Source organism: Rhinoderma darwinii, chromosome 13 (genome assembly GCF_050947455.1).
Source record: "Rhinoderma darwinii isolate aRhiDar2 chromosome 13, aRhiDar2.hap1, whole genome shotgun sequence".
In the NCBI taxonomy this organism is placed as follows: Eukaryota; Metazoa; Chordata; class Amphibia; order Anura; family Rhinodermatidae; genus Rhinoderma; species Rhinoderma darwinii.
The window spans coordinates 1,551,213-1,567,567 of NC_134699.1; the positions used below are offsets into that span (position 1 = coordinate 1,551,213).

At 47.6% G+C, this 16,355-nt stretch overlaps 1 protein-coding gene across 1 annotated transcript; it reads right to left on the reverse strand.

Annotated features, from left to right (window-relative positions):
• Positions 1-5,224: 5,224 nt before the first annotated feature.
• On the reverse strand, positions 5,225-16,082 carry RNF114 (ring finger protein 114). Its single transcript, XM_075847022.1, has 6 exons — positions 15,904-16,082; positions 13,676-13,826; positions 12,193-12,299; positions 10,485-10,599; positions 10,300-10,407; positions 5,225-8,225 (listed from the first exon to the last, which is right to left on the reverse strand). Exons 1-6 carry the CDS (start codon positions 16,029-16,031, stop codon positions 8,160-8,162), a joined length of 675 nt encoding a protein of 224 aa, XP_075703137.1. The 5' UTR covers positions 16,032-16,082; the 3' UTR covers positions 5,225-8,159.
• Between the last annotated feature and the right edge of the window lie 273 nt (positions 16,083-16,355).

Genomic DNA, 16,355 nt, shown 5'->3' on the forward strand with positions numbered 1-16,355 from the left:
GACAGGTGACCCCCTCAGTATGGACAGGTGACCCCGCAGTATGGACAGGTGACCCCTCAGTATGGACAGGTGACCCTGCAGTATGGACAGGTGACCCTGCAGTATGGACAGGTGATCCCGCAGTATGGACAGGTGAACCCGCAGTATGGACAGGTGACCCCGCAGTATGGACAGGTGACCCCTCAGTATGGACAGGTGACCCCTCAGTATGGACAGGTGACCCTGCAGTATGGACAGGTGATCCCGCAGTATGGACAGGTGACCCTGCAGTATGGACAGGTGACCCCTCAGTATGGACAGGTGACCCTGCAGTATGGACAGGTGACCCTGCAGTATGGACAGGTGACCCCGGCTCCTGCAGGTCACTTTTAACTTTGCAGAGTCTCTCATGTTGTCCATGGGTGGCTGGGAAAAGACGGGGTCCTTTATCTGAGTGCAGAGATACAGGCAGCGTAGACCCCTGGATGGAGCCCAAGAGGAACATTCCAGATCACCAAGTGGAGTGTAAACCCCCCGACTTATGAGGATAAATCATACACAAGCCTTCATGATACAACGCGATAACTGCAGGAGTGAAACAGATCAGCGATCAGAGACATAGCCGGGGGCACCAAAGCCAAAACGTGCAGCACCGCATCCTGCTCCATCCGCCCAGCACTTGTTTGCCCACTTTCCATCTCTTGTGAGGGAGGCGGGTGCTGGGGCCCCTCGGCCTGTTCCCCTGGATTGAGCTACTTTTACACTGGCTGTAACTAGAACCAATTGGCGCTATCGCTGTTTACATGGATCGATCATCGGTACTGATTGTGATCGCCGGCGTGATCCTGTTTACACAGAAAGATGTGCGGCCGACAAGTGAGGATTTAAACCACCACATAAAAGATCCGCTCAGCCTACAAACAACGTGCTCGATTGTTGTCTCCCCAGCGCCGTATATACACGGGGGAATGATCGGGAACAAGCGCTGGAAAGTGCGCTCCTTAGACCAATCATCGGCTCGTGTAAAAGCCTTGGGCCGCGTTCACATCTGCGTTGTGGCTTCCACTCTGGCAGATCCGTCAGAGGAGCACAAGAACGGGAGGTAACGTTTCCATCAAAAAAAAAAAACATGGATTTCAATGGGTTTTATTTGTTTATCAGTTGGGCTCGGGCTCCGTTACATTTCCGGTTTATTTTTGACAGAAGAAATACCGTATTCTGCTGCGCTGTTTCCATCAAAAATTACAGAAACCTGACGGAAAGGAGCTTTCCGGGGTTTTTTTTATCATCAAAGAGAAGATGACGGATACAAACTGATGTTATCCGTTTATATCAGTGAAGCGTTACGTTTAACGGATCCGGGTTTTTTCTGCACATGCGCAGACTAAGGCTGTGTTCACACCTGCGTTGGTGTTTTCCGATGTTCTGCTCCGTCATAGGTGCAAAACAAGGGAATGACGGAGCCAACGGTTCAGTTGCACAATGGATACCGCCGGTTGCCCACGGAGCCCCTTTGACTTTAATGGATTCCGTCGGCTTACCGTCGGGGTCTCTGTGAGTCTCCAGCAAAACCTGCCGGATCAGCGACAGAGGCCCCTAACAGAGCCGCAAATGTGAACAGAGCCGTAAGATGAAAGCAAGAAAGATGCAAAGATAAAAACGCACACAAACTGAAAGAAAAGAATCAGTTTTTTGATGGATCCAGTAAACTGATCCGTTAAAAACAAACATATTTTACCTTCCGTTGCCTTCAGTTTGGCATCCGTCAGTCTGTACGTTTTTCAACGGATGCCACAACGCAGATGTGAACAAAGCCTTAAGTGTCTGTAGGGGGAGCCGTGTGCCGGTTGTTGCCACCCAATGAGGACAAGGCCAACCATTTTACGTATGTGGGTCTAGTCCATTTTCTATCAGCGCTGGAGAATTTAACATTATTGAACTGTCCCCTCAAATCACGGACAGCAGCGCAAACAATGATAAAAGGGATCAACTTTCCCAAGGAAACCCCTGCAGCAGCGGACGGACCCTTCACCGCGGGACGCTGCGCTGGGAGATGTTCTGAGGGCACAGGTAACTGGACTCTTCACTTTTATTAGGGGACTCATTTAGATTTCTGTTCATGAACATGAATAAATTTTTATCTGCAATATATATAGAGCAGTATTGAGTTTGTCACTTGGTACTGGTTATGACATGTTGGTTGTGGGTTTACATAGGACTGCAGGTTAAACCTTTATCTTTACTTATCAACCTGCACATGAGACACAGCCCAAAGTTAAATGGCAAAGTTAAAGGTACAGCAAAACTTACAGCGATCCTGCCACCTAGTGGTAAAACTGTGGTACAACAAGCACTGGGAAAATTGATCTTGATTAACAGATTATACCTCTGTAGACCAATTAGATGACTGAGGTGAGGACTGGCACGGTGTCTCTGCTGCCATGTTACATCCCATCTCTGCCGGCTTTGATGTGAGCAATTGAGACAGGATGGTTGCTACGGATAAACTCCCTAACAACCAGTCATCAGGGCAAATGTCCTTAGCAACCAGTCTGTATCAGATTACACAGGTCTTAAACTCAACTGGTACTGAGCGGAGGGCAATGACCAGGCTGGAATCCTAAAATCTTAAGTTTCCTAATAAAATTGTTCCATTCCTTATGAGATGAACGAGATTTGTAATATTTAGAACTTCTCTGACTTGAGAATCACATCCTGACATTTGACTTCCCAAGAGAAAGTGCCCCAAAAAATGACAAACACCACTGCCCTCTGGTGGATGAAAGTGGTAATAACACAGGAACATTCCGATACATCGCAGCGGGTTTATTAGTCGCATTCTTTACCATCGTCGCTGGTGTTATTACCCGTTTTGTGTCATAGATTTATGGAATGTGATATAAACCATTTCTAATAATATTACCTGCACAGAACGACTCGAGGCTTGATCGTTTACTTTCCTTGCGAGAACCGCATCGTCTCTTAAGGCATGTTCACACGGAGTGTTTTCTGCTCTTTTTTTGGGCCGTAAACGTCCCCAAAAAACGGCTGAAAAATCAGAAGCAGAACGCCTCTAAACATCTCCCCATTGATATCAGTGTGGAAAACGGAATTCTATTCCGATGGGGCGTTTTTACGCAGCCATTTTTCAAAACGACCACGTAAAAAACAGCTGCGAAAAATAATTGCATGTCACTTCTTCAGCTATTTTTTGGAGCCGTTTTTCATAGACTCTATAGAAAAATGCGACTGATTAAAAAACGTCTGAAAATCAGGAGCCGTTTTCCCTTGAAAACAGCTCCGTATTTTGAGACGTTTTTTATTTTGAGCGAGAACAGACCCTTACGGAGTGTTTACGCCTGAAAAAAACAGAAGCAGAACGCCTACAAACATCTGCCCATTGAAACACAGCGTTCTGTTCCGATAGGGCTTTTTTTTTTTTACACCTCGCTTTCCCAAAAATGGCACGTAAAAAGAAGCCCGCGAAAAAGACGTGCAGGTCACTTCTTGGGACGTTTTTGGTGCTGTTTTTCATGGACTATAGAAAAGGAGCTCCAAAAACGGCCGTAAAAAACGCAGTGAAAATTGCCAGTGGCTTAAAAAACGTCTGATAATCAGGAGCCGTTTTCCCTTGAAGCGCCGTATTTTCAGCCGTTTTTTATTTTGTGTGTGCACAGAGCCTTACAGTTTACGGGATGAGGTTGGCGCAGTGAATGTATTCCTTCCAGAATCAGTACGGGACGCCATAGACGTAACAATACAGCCGCAATCTGAAACACTAATCCAGGATTTGATTTGAAGAAAAATTGGCAAATTGCGTGCAAAATTATGTAACATCGATGTTACACGACAGTCATTTTAATATTTTGACCTTAAAAAAAAGTTTCCTCCCCTAAATCTCAGAAAACGGCAAGTGATTATACACGCGTGCGATTCAGTGCGGAGAACAGATTCATTGCATGTGATAAGTCGCCGTGGAGCCCCGGCCTCATGGGACAGATGATTCTGCGCTGATCTTATGACCGGAGTGACGCAGCCGATACACCTTGTGGAGTCACATGGGATGTGGAGCGGGGGAAGCGGCAGCGTCAAACGAGCCGGCCCTTTAAGAAACCAAATTAACTCATCACTTTCCCCCCTGGAAACATTTAACACCCGCACATATATGAATGAAATGCAAAGTCAATCCACAAGTCCCAGGCACCTGCCGCTCACTCATTATCCCCGCAGACTGAGGGGGGGTGATCACAAAAGATTGGGGAACAATGAGATGCAAATGAAGGTGTTGGGGAGGCGGCGGCCACACTTCCTGCTGTCAGCCGAGGATCAATATACAGAACAGGTGTAGATTTCTGTGTCTGGACGGAGGGAGAATCCCAGGAACAAGCAGCAAGGTGCACGCTAAGACCTTGTTCACACAACGCAGATTTTGCAATTATTTTTTTTAAGCCAAATCAGGAATGGAACCTAAACAGAAGAGACATATAAAGGAAGGTCTTCTAGGTCCCCTCTTCTGGATCCAATTCTGGTTTTAGCTTAAAAAAAAAAATACATGCATAAAAAATCTGCACTGTGTGAACAAAGCCGATTATCAAGGAGCATTAGGGCGGATTCACACGAACGTGAATTACATCTGTGCAGGCCGCGTGGTTTTCACACGGCTCGCATGGACCAATAGAAGTCTATGGGGCAGTACAGACAGTCCGTGGTTTTTGCGCAACGTTTGTCCGCTGCGTAAAAAGCGCGTCACGTTCAATATCTCAGCGTATATCACACATCACGGACCCATTGAAGTCAATGGGTGCGTGAAAACCACGCAGGTCGCCCGGAAGCACTTCTGTGCGAACCGACTGAAACAGCGCACCAGCTGTGAAAAGGATGAATGTAACCAGAAAAGCACCACGTGCTACAAACATCCAAATGGCGTGTCATAATGATGGCGGCTGAGCGAAAACCACACAACCGCACAACATATGCTGCTGCCTCACGGAGCAGGTAAGTGGCTTTCGCGCAGGCAAAACGCCGTGTGTTTTGCGTTCGCAAAAACGCCACGTTCGTCTGAATCAGCCCTTTTGAGTTCACATAGGGGTTGTCATTCAGCTTTCCTAGAATCCAGCGGTTCCAGCAGCCATCTTGGTAAGAAGTGACTAATTGGTAGTAGACAGAGACACACTGACGGACTGTGTTGTATGGAACGTGTTGCTGGTGCGGAGCCCCCGGAGGGCACACAAGGAATGGACACAGATGACGGATTCCTCTAAGTGCTTTATTGCTGCTCAGAATTACAAACATTGTTTTGTAAAATTTGTGTAAATTGCTGATACATTGAGTCATTTATTTGCATAAATAATGTGACAGTACGGAGAAGTTTTCTGACGTCAACCATCCCCGGGGCAGTGAGAGAAATCAGCGGAAAACTGAAATGTGACGTCCGGCTGCTCAGAGAACGTTTCATATTAATCGTCATTTGATTTGTTACTATTCATGTACATCGCCCCCTACAGGGGAAATCAAATAAAAGACGAGTGCTCAGCACCGGAGGGGAGAAATCAACCGCCACACATAGACATGATCACCTGGAGACACGGGGAGGGGGGGGGGACACACGAGCGACACGGGATGTGACATGGGCGACGGGAGGACACGGGAGGGGGGAGACACGGGAGGTGACACGGGCAGGTTTTGAAAAAACAGATGTAGTTGATTTTAATGCTAATTAAGTCAATACTAGAAAAAAATAATAGTGCACAGTATTTGACTGCATAGTGTGAACAGAGTCCCCAACATTTGTGGGGAATGTTCCCAGAATAAGCCAAGAAAATAATTAATTAAATTAAGAAAAAAAAAAGTCACAAAATCCGGAAGACGGGCCGTGCTGTCCACCAGTGGAGTGGCTATGGGGGTCTCAGCCGAGGTCTTAACATCACTGGAACTGAACCCCATTCCAAGCCGTCCTCACCTCCAGTGATCAGCGGGATCTGAATGGGGGAGGGGCGCTTAAACTGCCGACTGGTTCAATAATTAAATAGCTGGTCCGCAGGAGAAGGGAAGGAGCTCTGGGACCATCAATCAGATCAGACCTGCAAGTCATTGTGTGTGGCTCATGAGCCTTTAGCTCTGCTGTTTACACTGACACATTGTAACAAACTCAGCTGTGGGAAACATTACGTCTGGATGGGTATTCAGCCTCCGGATATCATCCAGAATGTTCCCACTCACTGACAGCAAACAGAGATCTTTAAAATGGTGAGGAATTAAAACACAAAAAGTCTATTAGAAGAGTTGCAGAACTTTTCATTATACAATGAATAACATTTAGTAACCAGTAATCTCTTTAAATATTGGAGGGTTAATTCCACCTTTACCTGTAACTAAAAGTTTTTTTAAAAAGTAAATTGTGCCCAGCGCTGACGGGCTTTAGATGGAGCAGTTTTGGAAATCCAGATGTTCCTTTCTTCCTTCTTTACATTAATAAGACATAAAATATGTTCCAAACAGAGACACGACCCCCAATGCAGCCGCGGAGAACAAAACGAGGAAACCGGCCGGACACCACGGGGAATATAGACGCGCGTTACGTAATAATGGTAGATGTGTCACATGATACATTAAAAGGTGCACTTGCCCTTTAAGGGAAACCAACATGTTTCTGCCTCCGAGCAAAACCCTGACCCCGAGTCTTTAGTGACTGGGATACAACGTAACGGGCAAGAAAAGAGATCAAAATATCGAAGAGGGACGTTCAAATCAACAACAACCACCACCAGCAGCCGCAACGTCCACCGCTCGCTGACGCTCCTCCCCCAGCGCTGAGCAATTCCCAGAAACGAAATTTATTGCAAAAGATTCTAAGATGCTACAAATATAAAGAAGAAATCCCCGATCTCCAGGTACAAAGCCGACGGCGCAGGCGACATATCGCGGAAGAGACCAGTGAGAAGGTGTCAGTGTCAACTCCGGCCCTGAAGAAGAACTCCCCTCCCCCACTTATTATACAACAAACCTAGACAGAAACAAATCATAAATAGCGTGGATTAGAATACGTACGATTTATAACAAAGCTTCCTATTCGCTGCAACAGTTTAGAGGGGGCAACAATTACAGGACGAGTTTAAACTGAGATTTAAAGGGGACGTTCATTATTATTTTTAAACTATATTCGGACATGTCAAAGACAAAATTTGACAATCCCGGACCTCGTGCAAAATCTTTACCAAGGTCCCCCCCCCCCCCCCCCAATCTATCACCTGCCATTTATAACACTACTGTCCTCCTATGTGGATGACCTGGGTGCAACTGTGACGTCCACATCCCCTGTTACTACCCCAGGTCTGTGAGCGGAGACCCACCAATCACTAGAAGGAAGATGCCTGGGACACTATACCATGTGCTATGCCCCACTGGTTGTTGGATGTATTGGGCAGGCACTATGAAGAGGTAGCCCCAAAACGTGAAGCCGAGGGCAGCCGCAGAGGGAATATATTACACATGGCCATTCAAATAAGTGGGTGTAATAATAAAGTGGCTTTAGCTAATAGAGGGGGGGGGGTCCCCTAGTCCCGAACGTCTCACGGACAGTAGTTGTGCGGCTGGGAGAACCCCTTTAAATACAATGACGATGTCTTACTGTTCATACAAACATTAGATCTTTACATGAAACTGCAGAATAAAATCCGCCTTGAATACGTGGAATAGATCTCGCCCTGAGGTCGCACATGATGAACTCAGACTGGAGACCACATTCTATGGAGTTAAAAAAAAAACGCTAACGATCAATTAAAAATAAAATAAAAAGTGAAAGCGATAAGAAATCCGATATAAAATCCAGCGGTATACATTATACAAAGACCTCCGTATCATTATCTCCCGGCCTACAAAATACATGAACACACAGAGACCTGTACACTGCCGTTATTAGAACAGAATATAGGGGAGGGGCCTCAGCTATAGCGAAAACCATCGTCCTCCTCATGATCGACGGTGAAAACGATTGACATACACAGACATCACCTGGACACACCGAGCGCTGAAGAAACAAGTTCAATGTCTTAAGAGAACAGTCGCTTTCAGCTCGTCAGCAGCCTGTCCAGTTACAGGGTCATCCGGCTGCAGGGAGCAGGAGGATCAGCAGAATTTGTGGAGTCAGACAACGTGTATGGAATCTTCGGTCGCCGCTATTCTCAATTGTCCGTTAGGGATCGGACCATAGCTTCACGCATCATGGCGTCTTCATCAGCGCTGTAATCCTACATGAGAGAGAAACAGGAATGCAAAATGCTTGTAATTACCATGTGCACCACTAGAGGGAGACAGAGCAGCAAAAATGTGACAAACCCTGAATATACTGTATAGGGGGATGTCCAAAAACTAAGCTGCGCCTACAAAGCCACTCTCCAGAAATCATTACTGCCCCTTTACCTGCAGGAGTGATCAGATTGTAACAGAACATGATTCTTAACACCCCATGGGCTATCTGCAAACCTGTCAGCATCGTGCAGGCTGTTTTATATCAGCTTGTACTCTGGATACCATTCCTTGTGAGGGGTAGTCTGTATTCTGCTGACGGATCTGAAGGGAGAGCTATTTCCTGCTGTATTTTATCATACAATTAACACTTTATTAATGAATTGCTATTTAGAGTTTAAAGACCCTTCAGGGCTATTATGTCAGGGAATTGCATTTCGAGCAATTGCCTAATATGAAGATATAATAAATTGCTGCCATGTCAAGCAGGAGAGGTTCTGATCATCAGACTGCAAAGCGTCATCTAAATCACACACCCAGCACTCTGTAAACAGCTGGATTCTAGCTCATACCATCAGACATGACATGATTTTGCCCGGGCAGTGATAGGATTCAAATGAAATGCCTGACAAATTACAGACATAAGATCTTCAGAGATAATTGTATTGTGAGAAATTGTGAGAAATTTGTAGCTGAAATCTCAGGATTTCTATGTCTGAATTGGGCGAGAGTGACGAGTCATTCACCAATAATTCCACCAGGGGGCAGCAGAAGATGTAACAATATCTTATCGAGCACAAGATCACGAAAGGCGTTGGATAGATTGAGGAAGAAGGCGATTTTTGTACGACTGCAGGTGACGATTCTGTGACCTCAGACGCCGTATTTACTAAGATGGTGGACAGCCACTTGTAAGTTCTCTAACATTCTACATGTTAGTTCTGTTAAAGGGTAACTAAACTTTCAACAAAGTTCTGACATGTCGTAGTGAGATATAATAGTGACATGTCAGACGTTTGGATTGCTGGGGGTCCGAGCCCTGAGACCCCCACCGATCGCTAGAACGAAGCAGCTGAAGGTCTCGTGTGATCGCTCGGCCGCTTCGTGTCTGTTTGGCTTTTTCCGGAAATCAATGTATCGGTGACCGGAGTCAATATAAAGTCTATGAGCCCGTCCTCCGATACATCGGCTTTCTAGCGATCGGTGGGGGTCTCAGTGCTCGGACCCCCAGCAATCCAAACCTCTGACATGTCACTATGACATCACAAAAGCAAATGGCGACCGCACCCTGCGAACACTAATGCCACGTAAGCCACTAAATATAAATAAATCTGCATTACTGCTAAATCTACTTACAATAGGGAGGTTCTTAGCGCACATTTTGATCAAATTGTGTGAGCCCACCTGCCACGACAAGGCGTCCTCTATAGATGGGAACCTACGCCGCACATACACCCAGAACTGGGACTAAGCCTACATTTATCTGGGGACATGTCAGAAGTTTGTTGAACGTTTATTCACCCTTTAAGGAGCCGCACGACCACATGAGGCCATGTTCACATTATGTTTTTTGGGCTATGATGGAGGACAGTGGCATCAGTCACCATAGACTTTAATGGTATCTGTTAAACGGATAGGTCATGAACTGGAGTGGCGACATCATGATATATCCATTAAACAAATACAATTATAGTCTACGGGTGACGGATGCCACAACCAGCCATCCGCTTCTCGTATACATCACCCATAGACTAGAATGGTATCAGTGTATCGTATACATCAGGAAAAGCCCATGACGTATACTTGTGATGAATGCCATACAGGGGTAGAAGTCACCCATGCTGAAGAGACATAAACCGCACAGTATACATTCGGGGATTCGGCGTGATGAAATAGCGTATTCTACTTCACTATTCCATTCTGTACTGACGTTCAGCCTGTATATCAGAAGCCTACTCGACCTGCACACTAAACGCAGGGCGAAAACGTGATGTGAACAGGGCCTTAGCGTGACCAATGAATGTCGCACTGTTTCTCACCGTCAGTTCTTATGTCTTAATATATAGATCTACTAACCACAAACGTATCGTATGAAAACCTGTGGCGGCGGTGGATGTGCTCCATGAAGTTTGCGCTCCTGTAGCCGGGATCTCCCCAGGGCATGGATGCACAGATAGGGCAAACCTAAGAAAAAGAATACGGTGAGGTGGCAGAAGACAGGCAGAGGGTATACAGAGGGTGACGGGAACGCGAGGCCTTACCACTGGGGTGGAGTCAGAGAAGTGGAATTTATTGCAGTGCTCCACCAATCCCTCCTGGTCCAGGTTCTGCTGCCGACAATACGGACACATGAAGGTGAAGCGGTTTGGGACATCGCTGCAGAAAAAACAAAAATGAAGCTTCATTACCGAGCACGAGTCCGGCATACAGGCATGAGGTATATAGGCATGGGGTCAGAGAGCGCGCATCCGATATACAGGCACGGGGTCAGAGAGCGCGCATCCGATATACAGGCACGGGGTCAGAGAGCGCGCATCCGATATACAGGCACGGGGTCAGAGAGCGCGCATCCGATATACAGGCACGGGGTCAGAGAGCACGCATCCGATATACAGGCACGGGGTCAGAGAGCGCGCATCCGATATACAGGCACGGGGTCAGAGAGCGCGCATCCGATATACAGGCACGGGGTCAGAGCGCGCATCCGGTATATAGACATGGGGTCAGAGAGTCCGGCATACAGGCACGGGGTCAGAGAGCGCGCGTCTGGCATACAGGAACAGGTTCAGAGAGCGCGCGTCCGGTATATAGACATGGGGTCAGAGAGCGCGCGTCCAGCATACAGGAACAGGGTCAGAGAGCGCGCGTCCGGTATATAGATATGGGGTCAGAGAGCGCACGTCCGATATACAGGAACAGGGTCTGAGAGCACGCATCAGGTATATAGACATGGGGTCAGAGAGCACGCGTCTGGTATATAGACATGGGGTCAGAGAGCACGCGTCCGGTATATAGACATGGGGTCAGAGAGCACGCGTCCGGTATATAGACATGGGGTCAGAGAGCACGCGTCCGGTATATAGACATGGGGTCAGAGAGCACGCGTCCGGTATATAGACATGGGGTCAGAGAGCACGCGTCCGGTATATAGACATGGGGTCAGAGAGCGCGCGTCTGGCATACAGGAACAGGTTCAGAGAGCGCGCGTCCGGTATATAGACATGGGGTCAGAGAGCGCGCGTCCGGCATACAGGAACAGGGTCAGAGAGCGCGCGTCCGGTATATAGATATGGGGTCAGAGAGCGCACGTCCGATATACAGGAACAGGGTCTGAGAGCACGCATCAGGTATATAGACATGGGGTCAGAGAGCACGCGTCCGGTATATAGACATGGGGTCAGAGAGCACGCGTCCGGTATATAGACATGGGGTCAGAGAGCACGCGTCCGGTATATAGACATGGGGTCAGAGAGCACGCGTCCGGTATATAGACATGGGGTCAGAGAGCACGCGTCCGGTATATAGACATGGGGTCAGAGAGCACGCGTCCGGTATATAGACATGGGGTCAGAGAGCACGCGTCCGGTATATAGACATGGGGTCAGAGAGCACGCGTCCGGTATATAGACATGGGGTCAGAGAGCACGCGTCCGGTATATAGACATGGGGTCAGAGAGCACGCGTCCGGTATATAGACATGGGGTCAGAGAGCACGCGTCCGGTATATAGACATGGGGTCAGAGAGCATGCGTCCGGTATATAGACATTGAGTCAGAGGGCACACATACAGTAAATAGGCAGGCATGAGGTCGCCGAGAAAGCGCCCCATATACAGCTGGATATTTAGGCAGGCATGGGGACGCTGCGCCTGCATCCAGTATATATGGAAGGGGTGGCGTCCGGTATAGATGGATGGGGTGTCCTTGCTCTGGCTATGCAGGAGGTGGCGCCGGCGTACAGGACACTCACCTGACAACCGGTGGCTGCTCCTTCTTCACTGACTTGATCCCCTCCATGACGTAGCTGTCATACTTGGAACAAGTGGCGGAGTGGGTGCGCATGTTTGATAGCGCCATCTGTGAAGTAAACGATCACATGACTTGTCAGGAAACATCTCTCAGGCGACGGCGGCGTACAAGAAAGCTGCAAGACCGGCTGGAAATCCCCAAAAGTGACTCCTCAAGGAGGAAAGTCCAGAACTTTCTCACGACTAATGATCTGAATTATCTCAGTCTCAAGGGGAACTCCGCTCTGACTGCGCCGCTGCACTGAGAGAGACGCTCCCGAATCTCATCCTAGGATTTAAAGGAGCCGCTCAAGACATTTTACATTTAGATAATCTCTACCTATAATGGTTAAATAACTCTGTAAATATATCGCTACACTTATCCTGTACGCTTACAGCCTTTATTATACGCTAGTCACATCCAAAGCTGCAAATTCACTGGTTCCCTTTAACCTGAATGCAGTAGATTGCGCGGACGTATAAAGTGTCGCTGTTAAATCTGAGTTGTTTATTTACAGGACGGTCTCTAGATAAATTACTGTCTGTTTGCAAGGCACAATAGTAGACTTGTAAACGCAGCTGTGGATGTGATTGGAGAATAAAACAGCTTGCCTGCTTAAACACACTGAACAATGTAAACCCTAAATTTCCCACAATGCACCACTGCGGAGTGAACTCTAAGGCTTTGTCCACACACAACGGAATTGTTGCAAAACATTTCTGCCGCAGTTCAGTTTAAAATCAAAGGCTGCGGCAAAAATGCACCGTTTCCTGCATTGCGGCAGAAAATGGTGCGTAAATTGTGGCGTTTTTCTCGGTGTTAGGAGATGGTGACGTCTCCTCTGAAAAACGCGGCAACTCCGGACACTTTCCACGGCAGGAATGGACATGTTGCGGTCCGAAAAATACGCACCGCAGGTCAATTTTGGCTCGGAACGTTTACGCAGCGTGCGGATGACATTTGTTACATCTCATCCACTTTGCTGGTACTGTATTCTGCTGCGTTTTTCCCATTTAAAATTCCGCCCGGAAAAAACGCAGCAATACTGCAGCGTGTGGACGAGCCCTAAAGGTGCCCATACACCTTAAACAGCGGTCAGCTGGATGCTAATTCGGCCGACAGTGATGCCACCCGATTCCCATATATACGCACGCCCAACGAGTATTCACGTGTATGCAACGTGAGAATAAAGGACCGGGCACATTGAAACCCAACATGTCTGATCCTTCTTTCCCCCAAAATATGCCGTCAGGGGACACCACCATACACAATAGGTAATAGGCCGACATTCATCTAATACGTACGGGCACATAAAAAGCCAAGAAACCAGCAGAATAGTGACTGCTGCTCTGGATGTGACTGGTGTAGATGTCATAATGAGGCACGGTAAGTAGATTAGATTTCCGTTGTTGGCGCACACGGACACCGCCATCTGATTCACTCACTTGTAAATGACAACCTTTACAGGAGGCCTGGACGTCCCGCATCTGCCTCTCCAGGTCGGAGGCCTTCCTGCTGGGGCTCAGGGCAGAACGACACACGGCGCAGATGGGGCTTTTCTGCTTCATACACTGCTGGAGGCAGGTGGAGCAGAATCTGTGGAGCAAAAACGAAAAGAGCTGAGACAAAGAAGACACCACGACATTAGATAGAACCGTGGACCTCAACTGTGGTAGGGAGACTACAACACCCAGCATGCTGGGAGCCACGGACTGCGGAACACCTGGAGGGAGAAGACAATCACAAGGTCAGAGGTCATCCGCGGACGCAAAGTCCAACCACTGTGTTCAATAGATCTGCTTCTGGACGTTACGACAAACATGGCCGCCATAATGTTCTGATCAGCAGCGAAGCCTTTCAGGGCTCATGAAAAGCTGGATGACAACCCAGAAGGGAGATGTAGGGGCCACATTGGTCTTCACCCAGCGTTCCAAGAACCAGATGAATAGAATGAAGTCCTGACACAAGGACTTACAGAGAGAGTTCTTTCAGGCTCCATACGTGGAGTACCGTTTTTTTTGCTGGATAGAATAGCGCACTAAACTACGCCATTCTATCCAGAGGAATCCAGTAGAAAAAACGTATATGTGATTTATGGGTGACGGATGCCACGGTGTTCATCATGGGCATCCATTTAACGGTAGCTTTTCCCGGCGTTTACAACAAATGAAGGCCGTGAACCGCAGTGTGGAAGGGGCCGCAGCTGATCATCATCCCGGACTGCGCCTGCAGAGAGCTGGATACACGGAACGGACAGCCAGAATGTCGCAGCAGCTGCGGCCGCTCAGTCCATTCATTCTTACTCCTTGTCTGATATTCCTATAACATAAGAGAATACCCCGCACGCCAAGCGTCAGCCGCCATCACTTCCTCATAGTCACAGAACTTTCGGTTTCAATTCAGAGCATGAAACTTCAGTCCCCACCAGTGATCATCTGCACCCCGAAACCATGGGGCGCTGTGAATCCCCCTAAGGAGTGCCGCAATAATCCCAGCCCATAAAATATACGACAGCGGATCATCCAGGACCACGGGACGGACAGAGATTCCCCCTCCCCGCATGTCTGCGGCTCAGCTCCCACGCACTGCACCCCTCTACATGGAAGATGACATTATGTGGGGATCTTCAGGCAGCTTAAAGGGGTGTTCCATGATTTAGGACTGTTGCTAGGCATGAATATTAGATCGGTAGGATCCAACCTCCTGCGAGCGCCGGGTCCTCTTCATTGTGTATCCCTAGGGGCTGTGCCTGGTACTGCAGCTACTTGATCAGGTTTCATCGTGACTGGAGAGATTATCGTTCTGATCGCTTGTAAATTAGTGAATGGTAATAATTGGCCGGTGATCCGAGGACCAGAGAAGATGGTCATAGATTCAGTCCTTTCTAGTCTCATCCTTTAACAATGTCATTGTATTCCCCATTACCGGCTCTCGGCGACATTCTATAGTGCGACCGCTCTTACTGCAAAGAACTCTTTCTGTCCTTCCCTCACGTGACGTCGCCGGGTCCTCGCAATGACTCGTTCATGTGAGAACTCCTTGTATACAATGATAAGGTCTTCTTCCCATCCTCCTTCCATGTATAGCCTCTGAACCCTCCCAGCTCTGCTACATCCTCATTACAGTGCAGAGAAAAAAAATGCACCAAACGCCACTTTATTTATGACGCCATTTTTATCTTACGTCAGATCGTTCTCACTTCTGTTGCTGAGGTTTCGAGGAGTTCATGGACACTTTATACTGGGGCCTGTAGTTACAGGGGACACAGAGGTTGTGGTCGGGCCCTTGTGCCGGTTGGGCCCCCAATGTCACCAATGAGAGAAGTAGAAGTGTTGAGGAGTCGTGACTGCGGATGATGGGGATCGTTATTTATCTTTTCTTGATATTTATTATTCACTGATGATATGAAGATGGGACTAATGACAACTACGCTCTCCATCACCTCTTACATAGGACTGCAGACGTCACCACAGACCTTCACTTTCACTTCACATAAGAGGACAGGGGCCGGGCAGGCGGGTCCCTGGGAGCCGCCCCCCGCCAACTGTAATGAAACTACAACTCCCAGCATTCCCTGAGACACACTGAGGGGGACTCGGGATACATATAGATACATAACAGCCCCAGAATGATACAATGTAACACAGCGTCAGGTGATCCGCCGGGGTCTTACGTGTGGCCGCAGGTGACCCGCACCGGGTCCTGATACACCTCCAGGCAGATGGGGCAGATGAAGCGCTCCATGGGGTCCACATCCCGGGCCGCCCCGGAGCTCCTCGGCCAGCGCTGCTCCCCCGCCATCACTCCCGACACTTCCGCGTACACCCTCTGACGTCACTCACTCCACGGCCCCGCCCCTCCAGCGAAACATGTGACCACTCCAGGATCACATGACGCCGTTCCCAGAAAACTTTTTGATCATCAAATCATAATAACAATAATACAAATAATAATAATAAAATAATAAAATAATAAAATAATAACAATAATATAAATAATAATAAAATAATAAAATAATAACAATAATATAAATAATAATAAAATAATAATACAAACAATAATAACAATAATACTACTAGCAATAATACAAATAAAAAATTATAATAATAGTAATAACAATAATAT

What these genes read in the sequence shown, in the direction of transcription:
- RNF114 (XM_075847022.1), bottom strand. Translation starts at nt 16,031, where the DNA reads ATGGCGGGGGAGCAGCGCTGGCCGAGGAGCTCCGGGGCGGCCCGGGAT. An exon ending in CGGGTCACCTGCGGCCACAC is followed by an intron (nt 13,827 to 15,903) that starts GTAAGACCCCGG and finishes TTTGCTCCACAG; the next exon opens with ATTCTGCTCCACCTGCCTCC. An exon ending in GAGCAGCCACCGGTTGTCAG is followed by an intron (nt 10,600 to 12,192) that starts GTGAGTGTCCTG and finishes TTTTTTCTGCAG; the next exon opens with CGATGTCCCAAACCGCTTCA.